The 21,522-nt window shown below is 46.0% G+C and overlaps 1 protein-coding gene and 1 long non-coding RNA gene across 3 annotated transcripts in view; one reads left to right on the top strand and one right to left on the bottom strand.

Moving 5' to 3' along the window:
• Nucleotides 1-1,626: 1,626 nt before the first annotated feature.
• hmga2 (high mobility group AT-hook 2) overlaps nt 1,627-21,522 on the top strand; it is a 30,514-nt gene continuing 10,618 nt past the window's right edge. For both annotated transcript variants that reach the window (XR_005892948.1, XM_041030372.1), the window contains exons 1-3: nt 1,627-2,221; nt 3,373-3,459; nt 9,743-9,793. Coding sequence is in view for 1 of the 2 variants with exons in the window: in XM_041030372.1 (XP_040886306.1) it covers nt 2,114-2,221; nt 3,373-3,459; nt 9,743-9,793 (246 nt within the window). In the remaining variant the exon portion in view is untranslated. The remainder of the gene's footprint in view (nt 2,222-3,372; nt 3,460-9,742; nt 9,794-21,522) is intronic.
• LOC121176327 lies at nt 8,171-9,834 on the bottom strand. The gene is made up of 2 exons (XR_005892949.1): nt 9,538-9,834; nt 8,171-8,813 (listed from the first exon to the last, which is right to left on the bottom strand). It is a non-coding gene; the product is annotated as an uncharacterized LOC121176327 (long non-coding RNA).

The raw sequence follows: 21,522 nt of genomic DNA on the forward strand, positions 1-21,522 counted from the left end.
AATGAATATTCACTCTGCCCCCCACACACACACACACACACACTCACATTTAAAGCTTTCCATTTCAGTGCAATAACACATTTATTTCCTGTTTCATTGTGTGCCTCCTCTGGCTCAAACAGAGCTGCGTGCCCAGCAGAGATGTACGCCTAAAAAAACCTCCCTTTAGGTAATGGATCTGTGCAGCCATTGATTGTATTGGTTTGATGCTGACGCCGCTCTGTCTGAAAGGGAGGGGTCTGCACAGAAACCCCCTTCTTTGGGGGGTCTGAGGGCTGTGAAAAGGGGGCTTATGAATGAAGCGAATACCAGCTACAAATTAACCACACACGAAAGAAGTGCACTGCCTCCCTGGGAGAAAGCTCTGCGGCTATGAAAAAAATAAAATGTTTTCTACAACAATGTGCATTTTGATGATCTTCCTGTTCAATTTCACAGAGCTCAGAGCTGAGGAGGGGTGATAGATTCAGGCAGCACGAAGCTACTTTTGCTCGCAGTGGCCAGTGTTGTGCAGCGAGAGCATGGAGAGCAGGCTGCAGGATCGTGGGAAAGGTCCTCCACGTAAGGCACTTTATTCTTTGTGTTTGTTGTTCCTGTGTAATTGATCTCGCTCCACGTCCACGGTGGAGTTCTTCAAAGGCCCCGCACTTTTCACTGCCTGCACCACTACACATGTGGAGTGGAACCACCCTATACGCGTCCTGCTCATCATATCATACACATTTCCCCTCCAAAATTCAGATTCAGCCTGACATATTTGGGATCTCTGAAAACTTTGGGGTCTCCACAAGAATTTCAAAACAAAGCTCTGTGGAATTTGGACAAACGCAGGAAGGATACAGAAATCTACCTGGAGAATGAGTCTCCCTGTAGGCTCCTGTACACCGAGGAGAGGGGAGAGGGCCTGCATACGTACTGGGCAAATAATTTTGTGAAGGTTAAAGAAATATTAACAGACAGGAACCTGAGGGGAATGTTAGAGGAATGTGAAGGTTTTAAACTAAAAAGGGCAACAATTAAAACTGAAAAGTTCTGCTTTACGTCTAGAAATCTTCTTTTCACCTGGGGAGTTTGGACATTTGGACATTTAAAATGACAAATTCACGACCTGAGATTTCCAATTTCACATGTGCAACATTAAATCCCACATTTTGCTTCATGTTTGAGAAAAAAAAATCACTGCATGTTATTATTTATCCACATTAGATTTTTTTTTTCAAGAGGATTTTGTATCAAACTTTAAAACTTTAAAGGTGTTTGTTAGTTAACTTTCATTAGACTGTGCAAATCAACAGAGGCTGCAAACTGACTGAAAGTGTCTCCTTCTGCTTGTTTCCGTCCTGCTTCCTCTGGCACTGTGTGTGTGTACAAATGAAGCGGGCTCTTCTTCTGTGTCTCACAGAGGTGAGTTCTGAATGAATTCCGGATTTCCATTGAAAACGCGTGAAAATGTGAATCTGATTCATAAATGCGGCCTGCCATGTCTCTGGCCTGGAGCCAGGATTCCGTCTCCTCTCTGTTTTTTCTGGCTCCCATCCAGACCACCCCCCCCCCCCCCCTCCCTCTCTCTCCTCTCCCCCCTCCCCGCCTGTATTATCCACCCACAGCAGAGGTGATTTCTTTCTTTTTTCTTCTTTTTCTTCTTCTTGTTTTTTTTTCTTTTCTTTTTTTTTTCCTCTGTTAAACCTCATCCTCAGTGAGCAGATCCTGGTTCTGGAGTGTGGAGTGTGGTTATTATGCCCACACTCCTCAGACTATCCGTAGCCTGCTGAGCTGTCACGCCTCGCTGCTGCATGGTCCTGCCCGGTGCCGCTGCGTGCTGTAGCCGAGTTTCAGTCGGTGCTGCTCGGCGTCTCAAGAGTCCGATGTCCCCGGTGTCCCGTCTTATGCTCGTCGAGCCAAACCTCCCAGCAGCTGCTCCCTCCTGGCTTGTTTTATCAGCTTCAAAGCCGCCAGTCGTCCTGCCCGCGGAAGACTCGCTGCGAGCGGACAGCAGACCTGTAGAAGTGCCATCGAAACCATCGTCGTCGGCTCCCTCAGTTTATTTTCCCTTTCTTTTCTGAAGTCCTTTTCTGTTCACCGGGAGAACGGAGGAGCCGCAGCACCGGGAACCATGAGCGGACGCGGGGACGAGGCCGGGGAGAGCTCTGGCTCCCAGGAGCCCTCGGGGGCCGCGGAGCCCCAGAAGAGGAGGCCGGGGAGACCGAGGAAACCCCAGAAAGTAAGTCTGACTTTTGTGTCTCGCTAAGTTCATTTCATTCTTACTTAATAATAACTGAACAAGAATGAAACTCAGGTTTGCATTTGCACACCCTGGGACTTATCTGTGGGCGCTTTTGTGAAAGTGGATCAGACTCTTTACTTTGGTCGGAGAGTTTCAGGTTAAACTTGAGCAGTGACTAACAGGTCCAGGATCAGAGAGTCCTGGGTCCGTGTGGTTAGATGCGGCTCAGATTTGGTGTAGAAACTGAACCTATTCCGTCTCTAAGAGCTGATTTTTTTTTTTTTTGCCCTGCTGCAATCGATTGCACCGTATTTACATTACAGCAGACTGTGCAGCCCACCATAACTACCCCTGCGCTCCTCATGGCTCCGTGTGGAGGACACTTCTCTATAGGCGCAGTTCACTCCTGCACAAAATCAGCCTGTCAATAGGTTAATGCTGTTTTTCATTTACTTTCTGTTTCTGTGTAAATAATGAGGAATGCGTCTGTAAATTGACATTCATGAGTAAGGAGAAAAGTATGGGGATGAGTGGGGATCCTGCAGATCCTCCGTGAGTGGGATCAGAGACGCCATGACAACCGAGGGAGGGGGGGGGGGGGGGCTTTTAAAGTCAGTCTTCTGTGTGGATTATGGAGACACGGTCCCACAGACACTTCACGCCGAAATCACGTCTATTGACAACCACTGGCTGCAGGGTCAGGGTCACACTGAGGCTGTGTGTGTGTGTGTGTGTGTGAGCTTTTTCTATTAGAAACACACAACAGCCTGCAGCTGTATGTGTGTGTGTGTGTGTTTTTTTTTTTTAAATGCAAAGTTAGAGGTGAATAAATATATGATGACTGCATTCACTGCCTCTATGATCAACCATAACCAGTCCATGCCTAACTTCTAACCCCTAACCTTAATCCTAACCTTAAACCACGTCTTCCTCTAATATCTGGTGATCTACATTACAGGGAGACTTGATCTTTGTCCCCCTACATCGAGCCGAATCCCCACGATGTGGCTGTGTAAACAGATTTGTGTCCCTTACCCCCCACCCACACCACCCCACTCCCCCACACACAACATGCACTGACCAAAGTGAGGGTTCAAAGCTTTGTTTCCTGTCCTTGACACCCATGTCATGTCCTCCCTCCCTTTCAGGAGCCAAGTGGAGAGCCTGTCCCCAAGCGACCAAGGGGACGCCCCAAAGGAAGTAAGAACAAGGGCCCCTCCAAGGCAGCGCAGAAGGTGAGGAGCCACAGAACACGAACCACACAGACGCCTCTGCCAATATCACTTTTGAGCTTATATCCCATAACCCTAACCCCTAAAAAAATTAAAAACATTTAAAAAAAACTGTTCAAAACAGTGAGGAAAAAATGTGAATGTAATCCAGATCAGTCAGGTTCCAGTAGAGACCCCAGATCTCTCCACAGACGCTCAAGTGCCTACAGCCACATTTTTTTCAATCTACCTGTGTGTTCCTTGTCTGTCAGTGAGAGTAGTTTAAATTCACACACACACTTCCAATTTTATACTGATTCATCTGTTTGTATTCTCATGTATTCATCAGCACAGCAGCCTTGCTCCTGCTGAGTGACGTTTACAGTTTAGTTCTCAGTTTCTATCAGACGTGAGTGGATTTAATTATTTTCGCGGTTATAGTCACAGCAGTGGTCGGACTTATATTGACACTACATTTCCGGGTGTTTCTGTTTCTTTTGCCTCACTCATGGATGTAAATGGCTTTGGAATCAGAAAAGACTAATGGCTCCATTATGAACTACAGCCACTACAGGTTGTTTTGCGTGACTTTTGGTTTGGATTGAACTCAGCTATTTTATTGGCACCGCTATTGCCGTTTCAAAGCCCTAACCCTGACCTGTAGACTGTTAACCGGCTGATTAGATAGAGTATAAAGCTGGTATTATACTTGTGAGAAGACACACGTCTATGTGGATGTGTGTAAAGAGGGGTGGTTTGGGTAAAAAAATATGTCCATGTTCAGTAAAAGTATTAAAGAAATAGCCACAAAAGTAATAAAGTCCAACTGACGCCTGTGCGTGCTTTCCGATGTGCAGCCAACAGAAGCATGTCTTAAAGAGCAACAAACGTGGAACACAACAGCAAGCACCAACACATGTGAAAACAGTGTGATAGATGCAGCCATAACTCACCGGCACTTTCACACACACTTGTGTACACACTTCCACAGAGAGAGGGAGACAGTGTGCATGAGAGATGGAGCTGATGAATGAAAAAAGGTTAAAGTGGCAAAGGGAAACCGAGCCGGGGGTGTAGGGGGGCGGGGGCTTTGAAATTTTACAGCAGTATCCCACCGAACGTTTGGCTTGTGCTGCAGGTCCCCGCGTCTTCATTCATTAGTCAGATGAAGCCGCGATAGGCCCGCGATGACAGCGGCCTTAGTGCAGCCTTGCCACCACGAACCACTGTAAACATTCTCAGCACTTCTTTGAAAAGCGAACCACTCTGCTCTCGCCGTAATCCGGTCGAATCTCATCTGACATTGTTATAATAAACACTGGAGATATCAGTCTTTGCAGATGAAAGGAGTCCGGGGTCAGCCCACACCTGTAACATATACTCTTTAAAAGTTCATTTCCCCTTCCCATATCAGTCACTTCTGCAATCTCTGACAGATATCGTGGCAGCTTGTTAGAAGAAACAATGGTGCCCGCACACCTTCACGGGACTATTACTTACTTTACTACAAAATATAGACAACTTAGTTGAACACTGGGGATTGAGATGCTGGAATTCTCACCAAAATCTGAGAGCGTCCTCACCGGAAAAACCGGCGGGATCGTTCCTTTGTTTAGAAATAACCTTCTGACAAGGCTGTGTTAATAATGACGGTCGTGTCATTACTTCCATTAGGGTGCTGAGGTGGATTGATGGATGAACAAAGCGTGTGACGGCTGCAGTGTGCTTAAAACAAACAGAGGTCCCACGAAGTGGGGTCTGACCTGTTCTGAATGGCCACGCTCAAAGGCAGGGCAAAAAAAAAAAAAAAAAGCATGCAGTCGCAACTTGATGAATAACAGCTTTCAGACGATCATGGTGCTGTGCCTCTGGGCCTGACTCCTGGATTGTTTGATTACAAAGATTGTCAGACATATTGTCCCAGACCATGAGAAGCTCATGGTCGTAAAATGCTCATGGGTCATTGCCGTTGTTATCTATATCTTCTGTAACATGGTATTTTTAGCCATGGTAGCAGCATGGCTCCAGGGACAGCGGTGTCTACCTGTCAGCTGGTCGGTCTGCCACTTTGGTCCAGAGTGAAATATCTTCTCAACAGTTACTGGACACATTTAGCTCTTTTCCACTACGGGAACCTAATGACCTGTAGCCTGGAGCGTCTCATAACCTGAACCTTACGAGAACCTGTGGGGCAAAGGTGACCAGTTCAACCTTTGCTTTTCAAAGGATCTCCTGCATGCCATTCCAAAGGTGACATGCTTTGGACATACGTTATAAAAAAAGCAACAGAAAGACAGATGATGTCATTTATATGTCCAAAATACGCTCTCCATCAAAATAGCCCTCGTTGCACACACAGAAGTGAAATCGTGGTAACTGCTTTTGTTTTTGTTTTTTTTGGTTTATGCTGTATTTGAGATGTGACGACACATCTGTTCGACCAATCACAAGTGACAGCTGCTTGGCCAATCATGCAAGCAGCACCCCCTCCATCCCCTCTCCCGTGTACCTGGATCTTGATTTATTACCACCTCTTGAAGGGTGCTGAAATTTATCTCCTGAAACTTAGCTCCTCCAAAGCAGGTAGAGGACAGTGGAAACATAAGCAGACCGCAGGGCAACACAGCCACAAGTTCAGTCACGGGTTGGTAAGTTTCCGGGGTGGGAATAAGCTAGTTGAGATGAAGTTCCGAACTGATGTTCATGGTCCCCCAAAGCATGAAGCCTAAGAACTCTGGGCGATCCCCTGACTTTTCCTCTAGCACCACCAGCAGGTTGATACTGAAATATCTTATCAACTATTAAATGGCTTGTAGTGACATTGAGAGGTATCCATGGTGCCCAGAGGATGAACCCTTGATTTTTGATTGAGGTTGGCATTTGTGGTTTTGACTCTTTGTCTTGTTAGCGTGTGTGTGTGCACCTGTGTGGTCTTGTACTCTACTGAAACTAAGAGACCGTCTCCAAACCTCCTTATGACCAGTGGAAGAATCCATAGTTAAATACTAAAGTCTGGCTTGTAACCCTATGACACGGTCCTCCCCACACAGACCTTTTAGCAGCAGTGTGACTTTTGTTTGTTGTGACGTTGTTATTTAGCTTAAGATCTTTGTTGGGAGAAGGTTGGGGCGGGAATGAATGGGTCAGCAAGTGTTTGCTTCCATTTTCAAACCCAAACCACAAACTCTCCCTCACCCTGAACAAGTCATTCTTCCGCCTAAATCTAACCACACCTTAACCACAGCAGTGGCAGATCAGAAAATGATCCCATTAATCTTCTTGTAATGGTTTATTTGGAATGATTTTGAAGGCAGATCCTGCTGAGAAGGGGCATCAGATGAGAAAAGCCTCATACGGGGTCATTTAGGAAAGTGAGAATGTGACCCTAAGAGTAGTTTGGTGAACCCGACACTGCATGGAAAAAGAGAGTGATAACTCTGATACTGTTTAGTTTCACTTTGACTTTTGTTGTTCTAGTTTCTTATAAAATAAAAGTGGGAATTTTTTATGGCCTCTTCAGATCCCTGGGTGTTCAGCGCTGCTGCAGACATGCTGCATCTCTCCGCTCAGACATATAAAACACACTGATGATTAATTGAACAGGGTGTTGTCTTTCAGACCATTAAATCTCCACATTAAAAATGTAGCATCCCAAACAGAGAACTGGGATTACAGTGCACAGATTGGGCTAGCCGGCGGTGTGATGTGTCATGATTAAGACCTGCTAATGAACATCACATGACACAACATCATCATTTTGTTGGAGTTTAAGATGCTTATGCTTCTCAGTGCTACATGCTACAGTGCATGGAAATGACCCATAGCAGCGTAGCAGCAGTAGGCGTGCTGGACCTTTGTCGTCATGGTAACAGTGATAAACATAGTCGTGGAATGGTCGTGGTTTGGTTAGGTTAAAATGACTCGGTTAGGTTTGGGAAAAGATCATGGTTTGGGTTAAAATAAGTACTTCCTTAAGGTCAGAGGGCCTTTGTCGTCATGGTTACAATGATAAATACATGGTTATGGTTGTGGAAGAGTCGTGGATAAATGAAACAACACTGACCATTGACCCCAACCACCTCCTAAAGTGGACTCCTTTGTTCCCATCATACGTACGTCATACAGCTGTTAGAGGTCCCCTAACAAATGAAACACAACCACGGGCCGTGCATGGACGACCTATGGACTCGTTTGCAGAGGGACAGTCATGCACGCATGTTTTTTGTCTCGTAGAAGACACTGCTGGTGGCAGGTATTGAAAAACTCCACCTGCTGACATGTGACCAGGCTGGGCGGCCTGTACTTCAGTGTCAGGCTGACAAAGGAGCTGGTGTTGTTTACTGAACAAAAGCTGCACACATGCCCCAACACCAGCATATCACTGATACAGGCCTTTTGCTGGTCATCGTCTGCAAAATTCATTGCAGCTCAGCAATTTGACTAAGATTTCACCTGAGTCCCAGCCAAGAGTCATGGAGCCTGGATATATATTGGATGAATTATTGACACCGGTCTGGTCTTGTTAATTGCGGATGACTGCGGGGGCTTGGCCGTCTTCTGGCCGTGCTGGACAGTCTGCAGGGTCCAGTCTCTCCCAGTTCCCACAAACGTCGAGTGATTGTGTTGTCTTAATAAGACAGGTAATTCAGTCCCCTCAAGCCAAACACACAGGGACATTCCAGTTGGAGGTATCCATTTCACAGTGAGGGAATGCTCTGTAAACATACACACTTAGTGCTTTGCTAACCTTTCTTTTTTTTTTTTTACAGTGGCCACATTTAACAAATCTTTATATACATATATATATAAAACAGAACATAAGATTAGAGAGCAGGCACAGGAAAATCCAAATACACATTCAGCAGAGCACTAAGACTAACCTAATGAAACAAATGGGACGGGTTGGCATTGTGGTTAGGGTTGTGTTACGTTATCGTTGCACGGTACCACAGTGAAGTAGGTTTCGAAATGTTTGTTCTGCGTTACCGTACAACAATTATGCCACGAGATCATGAAAGGAAGCTTCAAGTCTCTGCACGTTTGTTTTTACAGTGTAATGAAAGAGAAAGCAGTGACGTCCTAATAGTAAGGAAACACACAGACATACAGAAGTCATCACTGTGGCGTGCTTTCAAAGTAATGTACAGCATTCAGATTGTGATCTGAAGCTAAAACATACAGACCACTTTCATTGGAGGGTTTATAGTGAGCTGGCTGTATGCGTGTATATATGTATGTATCAGTAACATGTATGGGGACTTCCCCACTGCCACTTCCATGGATCCCATTCAGCTGTGTGCCTGCTCACTTCCTTCCCTTTCTGCCTTCCTTCATTCAGTCATCTGAGTTCATTTTTTAGCAGGGAAACAATTCAGCCACTGGGAAAAAAAGGGCTGGTTGAATATTGAGACATTAAAATGTACCTCCTGTTCAGTGGAATGTTGTGTTCTCATTTTACATTCATTTTCTACCTTGTCTGTGACACTCAGCCTCAAGCCCATTGGTTCTTGCTGAAGATGGAAATATTTAAAATTGTATTTTAAAACTGACAAAAACTTTAGCTTTTTAACAAGAACTGTGTTTTTTGGGGTTTTTTTGTAAACATTAGCGAACATTACTCTAAGAGGAGGAAATAGCGCGTTTATTTTCAGCTGCAGATTAATTCACATTTAATGCTCAAATGAGTTTTCATGTTAATGAAGGAACATGTCACCCAGTGTAGCTCACTGGTGTGTTTTAAATAGTTTTAGGGCAACAAAGGTCCTTTGTGGCACAGAGGAGTAAGACGTATCAGGCTCTGGATACAGGTTGGTTCCTACTGAAGATGTAAATCTTAGAAAAACAACTCACAAACATATTGTTTTGTTTATTTCAAATGCTCAGTAATTTCCTAAAACAGCTGGCCATTGTAGGTTTTTGCAAATGTTACTCAAACAGGATGCAATAGTGGATTTGTTGGGAACAATTTTCAAGGGCGGATTAATACACAGTTGGAGTCAGACGATCGGACAGGTTTGAAACAAACCCCCAGGGTTAGTCAAAGTTATTTGGAAGAGAAAACAAAAGTGATCTGTGAATTTATAAATCAAACGGTCTGCTCACCGTTTTCCTGCGAAAGGAGGGATAAACGCTTGGTTTGTTTCCAGCCCGTCTGCACGTTTGGCTGCTCATGTTTCTTCACCTGTTGGACTTTGCTGTAATGATCTCAGCATGTTTTTTCTTTTTTTTCAAAAAAAAAAAAAAAGTCATATATGTCATGAAGTCACGGGACAAAGTCTGATTGCTCTTCTCTAATGTGTCTCCACAGAAAGCCGAGGCAACTGGGGTGAAAAGACCCAGGGGACGACCCAGGAAATGGGTGAGTCAGTCGGTTCTCTAAAGGTCTGAGCACGTGCCCGCTGCTGCTGCTGCCGCTGCCATGCTGGATACTGGAACACACGCTGTACACAACACACGACACGAGAGGGGCTGTGACTAAAGGGGGCTGTGTCAGTTGATAGAATCTATTTGTGGCAGGAGGGGTGCATGAAAAACCCGTCAGAGAAAAGGATTTTATCGTTTCTCATCATGTAAAAGTATTTTGTTACGTGCAGTTTGAATGCATATTGAAATGCATTCATACATTTCTGTGGTTGTTTCCTGTTGAACCCACCCAGAGTTCCCTCTCTGGTTGTTGCTGGTGTGAGTGCGCGCGTGTTCAGGGACATAAATATTTGCGTTATCAGTCAAAGGAAACTGTTTACGCTCCAACGCTGACCGCAGGAATACTTAAATAATTCCACCGACAGCTTGAAGTTCTCAGTGTTTATCAGCTCCAAAGTAACGGGGCTGATTGATAATGCAGGGGAAAAGGCAGCCGGCATTTAGTGGAGCCACCAGGAAGGGGGCGAGGACAGATGCGTGGAACGCATCCTGTCTCCTGCATGGATCATGTCTGAATCCTTCTGTGACAAAAGGCTGGGGGTTCCTTCTACTTTCCTTGAAGGAACGTTGTGTTCCATGAATCAGCGGTGCGTATTTAGCTTATCCTCCAGTGTCAACACTCTGCTGGTTTACTGGTGCGAGCTCATGCTGAGACTTGTTAGCTCCGTGCGGCGGCTTTAAAATCGGCAGCGAGTAAATTAACACAGAGCTCGGTTTACACGCAGGGCACTGAATCCTCAGCCTGCGTGGCATGTCTTCAACAACACAGCCCCCGTGGCCGCCAGGACGCAAAATTCAGGCTCCACGTCAAGTCTGATGTCTTTGGAGCGAGGCCCAGTGGGTCACTGTAGCATGCAGTGGGCAATGTTTGAGAGCTACAAGACCAGGGAAAGCAGGTGAAGTGCTCTGCCAAACCAAATATTAATTCCTCCGTCCTTGGCGACCTGTGCATACAACAAACTCTTAATTTTAACTTTAATATAAAGCACATTCCTCAGTGTAGCCTCACCAAATTGTAAATGATTTAATATTTTTATTTTATTTAGATTCAGATTCAGAGAACAGCTACAACCCATCATGCACCTGTCATAACTTTTATACACTCACAGAGCTCTTTATTAGGAACACCGTGCTAATACTGGGTAGCTCCTCCCTTTGCTCTCGTTGATTCCACCAGATGTTTTGCGATTCTGCTCCGTGTTGACATGATAACACCGCCATCATTTCTGCAGATGTGTCCGCTGCACATTCAGGCTGCCAGTCTTCGTTCTGATGTTTGATGTGAACACGAACTGAAGCTCCTGACCTGCAGGCCCCTTGAGCAGTTTAACACAGGGCTGTTGTTGGTCTCTATCTGAGCCATGGTTCTTCATTGTGTGCTTTGTAAAGTGCTTGTGTAATGAAAAAAGGGTTAAACGGTGCAGAAACACTGGAGCGATCCTCTGCCTGGATTTTATCTTTGAGAATCGCAGTAATATTAAAGATTTTATCAGCCAAGCATTGTGATGCGCTCGCTCCAGCAGCTGTTTTTTTTTTTTTTTTTTTTTTTTCAGAGCAGCAGCCCCAACAAATCAATTTCTCAACCCAGCTGCAGGCAGACACTGAACCTTTGGACCCAACTGATAAAACAGTTGAGGTTTACAGCAGAGTTTCCTTTATAGTGCCTTCCTGCCAGTGCCTACATGTCCACAGGTACACACACCTACACACCAGCCTCCATCGCTTTATGTCAACCCTCCTGGCAGAACCACACACAGAGCACACCGCAAGCTCGTCGGTCGTGTGTTGTGGATTGTGTACCTTTCTGCCCAGGAGACAGTGAAAGGTGCTGCCTCACAGGTGAAGTGCGTGGAAGAGAAAATGTTGAACCAGCACAGTGATCTGTCAGCAGGGTAATTAGACTCATTAGCAGAAAGAAAAGAGAAAGTGAGGCAAAGCGGCCTCAGGTTCTTATGTACTGTATGTTCCCAGGATACCTTGTGAGGCAGGAACGTCTGTTTGTCCCACAGCAGCCAGGCCCAGACCTTGAAGTGCTTCCTAGTTGCTGTGAGCCCCCCCGACTGAGAGGCATGTTTGATCCTGGACTGGTCTCCTTGTTGAACTACTTCTATTTACATTAAAATAAACTACATCCATCACAAGCTCCTCCCTACATCCACCTGTTAGTTACATGTGATGGTGAAGTCTCTGTGGCTTTGGGTTATTAAAAGTCACGCGCTGTACGTCCGTCTCACCGCCACACAGCTGGCAGGAACTGCTAGCGTCCGTCAGACCTGGCTGATCCAGGGTCCGGTCCCTCATTGGTATGTCCTCTTGCTCCTCCGCTGTTTGTGGCTGCAGGTCCTGTCCTCCATGTGCAGGTGCTGAGATGCTGACCAGCTGACCAGCTTCCTCTGCTAGTGAAAGCCTGACAGGGGGAACTCCACTCTCCAATAGGCTGCATTCATCAGCTGTGCACAACAGTTCCTCTTTTCTTGCGGCCTAATGGGTGCTGTGTGTCGGCCCCTTTGCGTTTAAGCTAAACTCTGTTACAGTAAAGCGGGACAAGAGACCAGGCTGAGACCAGTGGACACGTAAAATGGAAATTTATTTCTCCTATTTACTGCTCTGCTGTGCATCTGCAAATTTGCCGCTGCAAGGAGATTTGTTCCCACATCATCACGGCGTAAAGTTCCCTGATTCAGCACCCGAAACCACAGTGGAGGCCTGCGCCATGTTGCAACAAGGCCCGTTGGGCCTTCGGGGGACGCGTTTACCGAGACTGTCCGTCTTCTCGAGATTCTCCTCACCACACCCATGACAACAGAAGAATCAGGAGAGGTGCTTCTCTGTTTGAAAGAGGATCAAGACCTTCCTGAGGAGCACCATGACACAGGATTTATTCTTAATTCCTTCATTCTCCGGCTGTGCTCTCTATGGAGGAGAAACTTATCCGGGACATTCCTCAATTCAGTGGTAGGGTCATAGAGAGGTTTGCCACCCAGAAGGGCAAAACGCCTGTTCAGAAAGCTGCCAGACACACACACACACACACAAAGACTCACGTCTTTGCCTATAACTGACATTGCATTGTGTAAGTGCGCCTCAGTATTTTAATATTGGAGTTAAACAATTGCAGTAGAAAGGAAGTATATAGGAGGAGAGTATATTCTCCTGCGTCGCCCGTCTCTCTTTGTGCTTTGCCTCCCTTCCCTCTGGATTGGCCAGTTCCTCTCCGCCAGGGTTTGGGAGCCAAACTGTTCCGCTGGCCTCGGGCTGTCCCCTCTTGCCTTCCACACAGCTGCCTCTTTGTGTTCGATTCTCTGCGCTCACATCCGAACCGACTCACATCCAGGACGCGCTCATGCCCATCTCCCCTTTCTGCGTCGGCTCGGACCCTCGTGTTAAATGGAGTCTACTGTGAGACTAATGCCCTCTGCGTTAAAATGTGCGGAAATGACTTGAGTGAATGGGCGAGGAAGCACATGAGTCGCTGTGTTAGGGGAGTTGATGTAGTGTGAAGGGGAGAGGTGTACTCCCATCTCACTTAAGGCTTTGCTGCTCTTGGCTTGGGCTCAGAGCGAAGGCAGGTGCCAAGCGATGGAATCGGAGCTCAGGGGAGAAGAGAAGCAGGAAAGTCTGGCAGCGCTGATGAGCACCTTAATTATGAGTTTGTCTGTGGAGCGCCTGGAAAGTCCTTCTTCCCTTTGAATGCATGTATGTGTAAGGCAGGCGTAATTGTGATATTGTGATCAGTGTCAGACATTAAAAAAAAAAAAAAAAAAGCTTTTTATAGCCTTGGCCATGCCTCAGAGAGAAAATATGGAACTTGGCCTCGAGGGTTTCTGGGCAACTGATCCAGAGTCGGTCTCCGGAGTGAGTCAGGGGTTGAATCAGGGCCGTGGTGCACAAACAAGACCGAAGCTGAGTCTGAATTGTGGGTGCGACATATTCTAGAGCATGAACGCTCATTGTTGACATTTTGAAATATGCTCATCTGTTGATTTTCTCTGTAATAGTGATGGTTCAGTTGTCCAAAGGTCCATCCATCTTGACCTTTCTGTCCACCAAAGAGTGATAAATGATCTGAGCTCGGTGCAGACTCCTCGTGGACTTAGGTTAGATGTCCCACTGAGACTCTTCTGGTGATTGAAACTTGATTTTACAACCTGATCGATTTCAGTGATGGATCAAATATAAATCCAAGATGGGATGAGTGTGTGAAGATGGGGAGTGACATTGTTAGTTAAATGCTGCTGGAACTTTGCTGCCATCCAGGTTTTTCTGTCTCGCTGACCTAGATATCTCCAGCTGTCCACTGTGGCCTAACTGGCTGGGTTCCAGCGTATCAGCGGCAGAACAGTGCGATAGCAGATACTTCACATTTGTATGAATTCAGGAGTCCACTGAGGCTGATAAAAAAAAAAAACACTGCTTGAGGACAATGATGGTTTTCTCATTTCTGAGGAAGAGATGACGAATTTTACAAACTGATAGTGGAGCTTCCAGATGTTAAGAGCTCAGTGTGATCTGTGACAGAAACGGCTGGAACCACAGCCTGCTTCATCTTGAATAGGAACTGGTAACACACACACACCACGGGGGCAACAGCCTTAAAGCTGTACCTCTGTTGAGACAAGAGACATAATATGTTTTTGAAGTTCATTCATGTATAGAGAATTCACTTGTGTTTACACAGAAACCAGACTTTCATCAGGGACTTTCTCAGACTGATCTGACCTGACAGACGAGAGCTTTGAACGAAAACGCCAGGGTGTGTGCCTGTGTATCTGTGTGTATGTGTGTGTGTTAAAACCTACTTTTCGTCCCCGCTCTGGCTTTACAACTGTATTTACCGATCATTTCAAAATAAAAGACTATGACCTGAGCGGCGTCGCTGTGAGTCAGGATGTGAATTATATGAAGGAAGCGTTTCCTGTTCTCTCTGCATCACTGATGGGTTTTTAAACTTATTTTCGCCATTGAAGCCTTAATAAATGACGAGCGACTGCGAACACGATGGACCTTTGCGGCTCTTCTCACAAAGAATGAGACAGTTTCTCAACAGTGTCGTCATTTATTGGATAATAGCGCAGCTGCCTGTCAAGTAAAGTCTGGCAGTACACAGCCATAGATCGACAACACACTAAGCTGCAACTGTCATTTAATGAATGACTCTGCTCATTGACAGAGCTGAAGTGACCTGAGGGGCCTAAATTGGCAACACGTTTACATGGCTTCATATGTTCATTGGATCATGTATGAAGAAGACAGGAGTTTTTCTGTTAAGGTTGTGGCTAATTACACTCGTAATGATGTGGTTTCTGTGTCTTTGTTGTACAGGATGAGGTGCGTTGAGCTATTTTTTCGGTCGTGCTCTGCCGTGTCCTTCCCCAGGCTATTTGTAAGAGTCAGAGAAAAAGAGAGAGACCTTGAAGCCCACAGAAGAACAGTGAAAGGAGTTGGGGGGTGGGCAGCAGCTTTGCCTCATTCCCTACATTCTCAACCCCCCACCTTCCTCCAGCCACGGCTGCTGTCGGGCTGAAAGGCCGAATTCCAGCCACTAGAGGCCTTTGTTCAGACGGACGGAGGGGGGGGGGCTCGCCAGCGACAAAACATCAGGAGTTCTCTGGGACCTTAGCGGATGTCCACAGGTCACCTATGCCTCCCACCCCTCCTGCTCCCACCCCTTCTTCTTTTTGTTTCCACCGCAGCCTCTGGAAGACTTGAATCATTTCACTCCGAGGCTTCGTCTGAAACAACATGGCAGCAAGCTGCTGCACAGATTAGGATGTAAAAACGCACGTACAGTAGCATTTTTTTTCTTTACATAGAAAAAAAGGAAAAATATTTGAGAAATTGCCAACTTTAACACAAATTGCATTTCACTGGGAATTAAAGTATATAAAGAAACAAAAAAAAAATGGCCTGTTGACCGGGCTATTGCAGGTACACTGCACTGAAAGGAGCAAAGCTACTCACAAAATCTAAAAATAAACAGAGCAGTGCAGTTAAAGTAGGAGAGCACTTACTTAAAGCACCCCTCACTCACTGTTTGTTTTACACGGGAAGTAACATGGCTGTCCTGTGTCGTCCTGGCTGTTTGTGCAGCTTGGATTTCTTTTTTTTTTTCCCCCCCTCTCCTTCCTTTCACAATGCAGTTCTTTCAAATTCCTTAAATAGATATGGACATTTATGGCATTAGAGTATTTCTGCTACCACTATTATGAGGCAGGAAGTGAGCTGTTCCAGACACTACAGGTTAATTCATAACATCTGCAACGCTCTGTTAAAACAAGGCAGAGCTGAGTGCCATGCATAGGGTCCTTCCTGTTTCCAAGCAGCCACACATGCACACTGGGAAACAGCCGCATGCATTTGGATTCAGTGGCTCCAAGACTCTAAAGACGGCTGAGCTCACAGAGCAAAAAAAAAAAAAAACATGTTTGTGTTTTATTTACTCTGTAAATGTAAAATTGAATAACCAAAAAAAAAAAAAGATTCATAAAGTCTGAGCAGACATTTTACGTTGCATATTAGTTTTTTTTTCTTTTCCTACTTTTCTTCCACTTTTCCTTTGAGATACTTGGGAACAGATTTCACTTCAAACAGCAGAGGCTCCTAAATGGAGCCGATCCAATTTGTCTGCGCCTTTCTTTCTTTTCAGAGCCCCTCGCCCCCCCCCAACCCCCCGAGACCCTCCCAACAAAAGGCTGCTTGTCTGCTAGGAATTTTTCCACATTCTTTGCAACGACAGACATTTTTCCCTTCGGCAAATTCCCCCTAATCACAGGATTTAGTTGGACCCTGATAGGTGCAATTCATAACTCTGGTGGGGCATGCATTGGCTGGTGGGCTGTGGGGGGTCTGAGAACAGAGAAGGGAAGGGGTGTTGCACGGTGGACAAGGTGGGAGAAGGACAGTTTCCATCGAGGAAACAGTAAAAGTATTTCAGGAAGATCATGAGGCCAAAGCTACTTCCCTGTAGCTCTGAGATCCCTGGTTTAGCCTTAGAGGAGAGCTACTGGGTGGCCCAGGTCTTCGTCACAGCAGTGGTGCATTGACTGTTTGTTCTTTTCTCTTGGATTGTTTTCCCCTGTGTGCTCTCTGGGGTTAAGCAACAGAAATCCCCCAAATTTACTGAAAACCTCCAGATAACCCTTTTTGAAGACAGTACTAAAATCCTTAGAGGAAGACCTACGTGTGTGGACAAGTCGGAGTACCTGATCTTTAGACATCCAGACAACAACAAGCTGTAATGAGACTTTCCCTCAGAAGACATGTGACTGTCAGTGAGTACCAGGGGTTTCCGTGATCGTATTTAATCATATTTACCTCCTTCAGGAGCCTTCGAGCCACAAATCTGGTTGACCACGCATGTACAGAGATCTCACAGGCGAAGTTCTTGTTGAACTGCCTAACAGCATCCCTTTCCCATTAAGGTGGGAGCTGCATTTGACGGTTTTAGTCTTTAAAAACAGACCGACATGTCCACTTTGAGCAGTCATTGGTCAGATGTGCTGAGGTGTAAAAGGAGGCCGAGTTTGAACTTCTCTCCATTTTCCAAAACTCCATCCATCGCTGTTAGCGTGAACCACTGCGTGAACGCCTTGTATCTGAAAGTGTGCGTTGTTATCCCCATTTGTATGATTAATTATGTCAAGACTGCAAAGACAAATAAAGGACTGTGAGGTTGGGGAGGCAGTGGGATGCCCTCTGTCTCTCTGAATGGGTCGACGTACGTCAGCCGACCCTCCTCTTCACCAGGGCTGGATGTGGGTCGGCCCAGTGTTTGGTGAAATGCTTGTTTCAGCTGTGGTTAGAGGAGGACGGTAATGATGCCAATGACTTTTAAAAGAACAAGAGAGAGAATGAAACGGAAAGCTTGCACATGTGGGCGAGAGAGATCGGAGGAGTGTGTGTGTGTGTGTGGACAGAAGGAAGGAGACAACTTTAGATTCTTCTGACTAGTGGTGCAAAAACTGTGCAGAACGTTTGGCCCAAGGCCCGAGGTTCTTTCTTTAGGGAGGATAAATTTGCTCAGTGAACATCGTGGCCCTTTAGAATTTCAATATCATGTGTAAAAAGCTTTCAGTTTCTCTGGGTTGATGAGGTCGCCGGAATTGAAGGAGCATTGTACGTATGAAGAATTAACCCCCCTATGACCCCTATTCAAAAAAGGACCTACAGCCTATTTAGCCAGATCTACAGCAGCTACAGTAAATCATTAGTGACAGTCAGTCTGGTAACTATTCAGATATTTCAGACCAAACTGTCGGCTCATCAGACTGAATAATAATGATAATAATACATTTAATAATCAGGGCCTTTGATTGTCTTTACCAATAATTAGTTCTAAATATTGTAATTTAAATGTGAATTAAAATAATCACCTCACGGTTTGGTTTTATAAATGTTTCAGTTAAGCAGTGGATTCTAATTAACCACTATAAAGTGGTCTATGATTATTCTTTTGGCACTCTGTAACCTCCATCATAAACAGACTCATATCCCTGAAAGTTTCCCAGACAGACAGACAGTCCACTTCAGCAGACTGTGAATCCCCCCAAGTGTTTTACAAAGCTGCCAGATAAGTCAAATGTTTACCTGCCTAAGTGCTCTACGAGGCTAACCGGTTACTTTTTAACAGTTTAAATGGTGAGCATTCCAGGTTTTAAAGGCCTCGCGCTCTGCACAGCGTTTCTTCTGAGGCATACGTCTCATGCCAGGCTTTTCATCCCTGCAGACCCCGTGTGTTTGTGGGATGGAAGGTTGAACTTAGTGGGTCAAATGATCCATTTGGCTTCAAAGGCCGGTCCAAAGGTTAGCGGGCACCGGTAACGGTTAACCAGAGCAAACAGCAGCAGCACTTATTTTATGGGATAATTAATACTCCGACTGCAAGGACAGCAGAGCAGGAACACCTATATATATATATATACATATATATATGTACATATACATATACATAGATACATAGATACAGACCATAAACCTTTGTTGCCTTTTTTAGCTCGGATCCAGTTGGTGACACATCACCAGAACCCACATGGTGACTGATAGCGAGTCACACTGAGACCTGAGCAGTCGTGAGGCCTAAGCGGTCGTGGTCTGGTTGTGGTTTGTGCTGGAGTTCAGTCGACAGTTCACCAAACAAACTGCACTAAACAGGAAGTGCTCCAGTGTTCAACTGAATGGCACCAAACAGGTTAGGTGTGATGTATGTGAACTGACACAACTGACAGATTGTGTTAGTTTGCACACTTCACATGACGAAGTCACAGACGCAGCGGAGAAGAAGCTGCTGGTGAGGCTGCAGCCACTGGAGGGCAGAGCTCTGTCAGTCAGTCTCTGCTCACAGTCCAGATCATGCTTGATCTGGTGATGGCATCTGCATGAGACTTGGTCTGGTCTGATTATTCTGCTGTGAGTTCTTTGTCCTCCTAGGACCGTCTGTCTGTCAGACTCAGTGGACTTGTTCTATTCTTCGCTGAGAATAAACGAACAGAGCAGCTGAACCTTGAACAGACTGTGGAAAACATCACGGTGCATGAAACTCCCAGAGTGAGTTTGTGAGTTTGCAGCCGTTGTGAAGTTTCTGTTGTTTATACATGTTGTCTACCTCAATGATGCTTCATTCAGTCGTGCGTTTTATGAGAAGGAGCAGGCTGTTTGATTTCTGTAGCTTCATGTTGCTACATGTTGTTTATTGTTGGTGATTTTTGTCCTCCTTTCTGGTTGCTTCTCCTGAGAAAGGTGGTTATACATTTGTACTATAGAATTAAATTCAAAAGCAGAATCGCTGCGAATAAAATAAAAGCACTTACTAACTAAGAATTTTTGCAGTTTAATTTGACTTGTGTGAAAATGCCACCGTGTCACTTGATACGTTGCACAGATGAACAAAATGAATGGTTTACCAGCATAGAGAGTTAAACTGTGGTTGAGTGAACACGAGGAATTGCTCCACAGCGACGATCCCTGTTCAGTCTGACCATGCTGCAGTAAATAAAGAGGTGCTTTACCTTCCGATAGCAGATTAACCTCGAGTACAGCTGCAGGCTGCCCCCATAATCGTGACAGATGCCTTGAATGCAAACATCGGGGCCAGAAAATGAAGGTGAAGATGAAAAATTACAGGCGTGATGAGAAAGCAGAGTGATACTACAGCAATGTCTCCCATCTCTGCCAAAGAGAGAGATGCCGATCTCTGATGGTGATCCAATAAAATATGTGTTTATGAAGGCTTTTGAGAATGTTAAGGAACACTGAGAGCCGCCGTGATGGACTCTTATTTCCTGGAGCAGCACGCTGAGGGTGTCCAAAGCCTGTTAGAAGCTGCCAGCACATCGATCCAGACAGGGGACATGTCAAGACTGAGGCTTTATTAAGGGAGCGCTTTGGAAATGAGCAGATATGGAAAGGGCCTCCCATTAAAAATGTAAAAACTAAACACTTGTGGTCGACTCAGCTCGTCATCTATGGAGGCTAAATATCCCATGATTCTGGCTAAAGGTTTCCATATCTCAAACATTCTTCTAAGGCACATCAATCATAAAGTGGGACATGGCGGTCGTAACCACATGTTATCCAAACTGCGGGAGAGGTACTGGATCGCTGGCTCCCATACGGACATGAGGAGATCCAAGTTTTTCATCTGCTGTCGAAGACCGAATCCTCAGCCCAGTGTCCCAGCAGACGGCAGGCTCTGAAGGAGTCGCTCCACATAAACCTCTGTTTACTCGTGTTGGAGTAAACTGTTTCAGACCTTTCAAAGTGAGGAAGAGGAGGAGGAGGAGGAGTGTGGTGAAGAGGCAGGGGGTCATTTTTACCTGCCTGACCGTAAGAACTGTGACGACGTGACTGCAGTTCGAGGGCCCCGTGAAGTAACTTTCAGACACAGTGGAAAGTATTGAGGACAGCTGCTGTGGTGATGGCGAGGGAGCAGGGTGGAGGGAGGCGGGGGTGGCGGGGGGCACACCTCTCGTGGGGGCACACCTCTCGTGGGGGCGATAGGTGGGGGCTTTTGTGAATGGCGGCCTGTACAAGGTGCTCAGCGGAGCGGAGGCATTTCTGTCTTTGATCAGAGGAAGACTTCTGGAAAGAGGCTGCTGGGTGGTTGTAGAGCCGAGAGCCTGGAGCGCTGCATTCTTGGAGCCGCGGAGGGATTGGGTTTCAGCCGAAAAAATGGGGTCCCCCCCCCCCCCCCCCCCCCCCCCCCCCCCACCGTAGGGCTCCTACTTTTATTTTACCATAACTCGGAATGGTTGAAGCTACCCACGCTGCCCTCATGCTAAGCCTCAACCTGCCTGCCAAATTACTTGTAGGGCCGAGCAGCTGCCGGAGCCTACGAGTGATTCATAGTGGAAGGCCCAGCAACATCAAAGATCTGCCAGAGCCTGTGAAAGACAATGCTTTCCCTTTTGTGTTACAGTGGGAGAGGGGTCAGCGTTGGTGCACTCGGGGGGGGGTGGGGGTGGGGGGTGGCGGGGGAGGCTTTACTAGCAGGGGTGGCTTCTGTACTTAAAGAGTGGGTTTCACTGATGCTTATTTTTGAGTACATGCCCCAGATGCAGCTGCAGCTGTAGATTTTTTTTTTTTTTTTTTTATTACTTCCAGGCTGTAAACATAGAGGACTCTTCATCCTTTGTCTTTGTGGTCGTTCAGTTTGACACTTCAAAGCAC

This window comes from Toxotes jaculatrix, chromosome 22 (genome assembly GCF_017976425.1).
Source record: "Toxotes jaculatrix isolate fToxJac2 chromosome 22, fToxJac2.pri, whole genome shotgun sequence".
NCBI classification, from domain to species: domain Eukaryota; kingdom Metazoa; phylum Chordata; class Actinopteri; family Toxotidae; genus Toxotes; species Toxotes jaculatrix.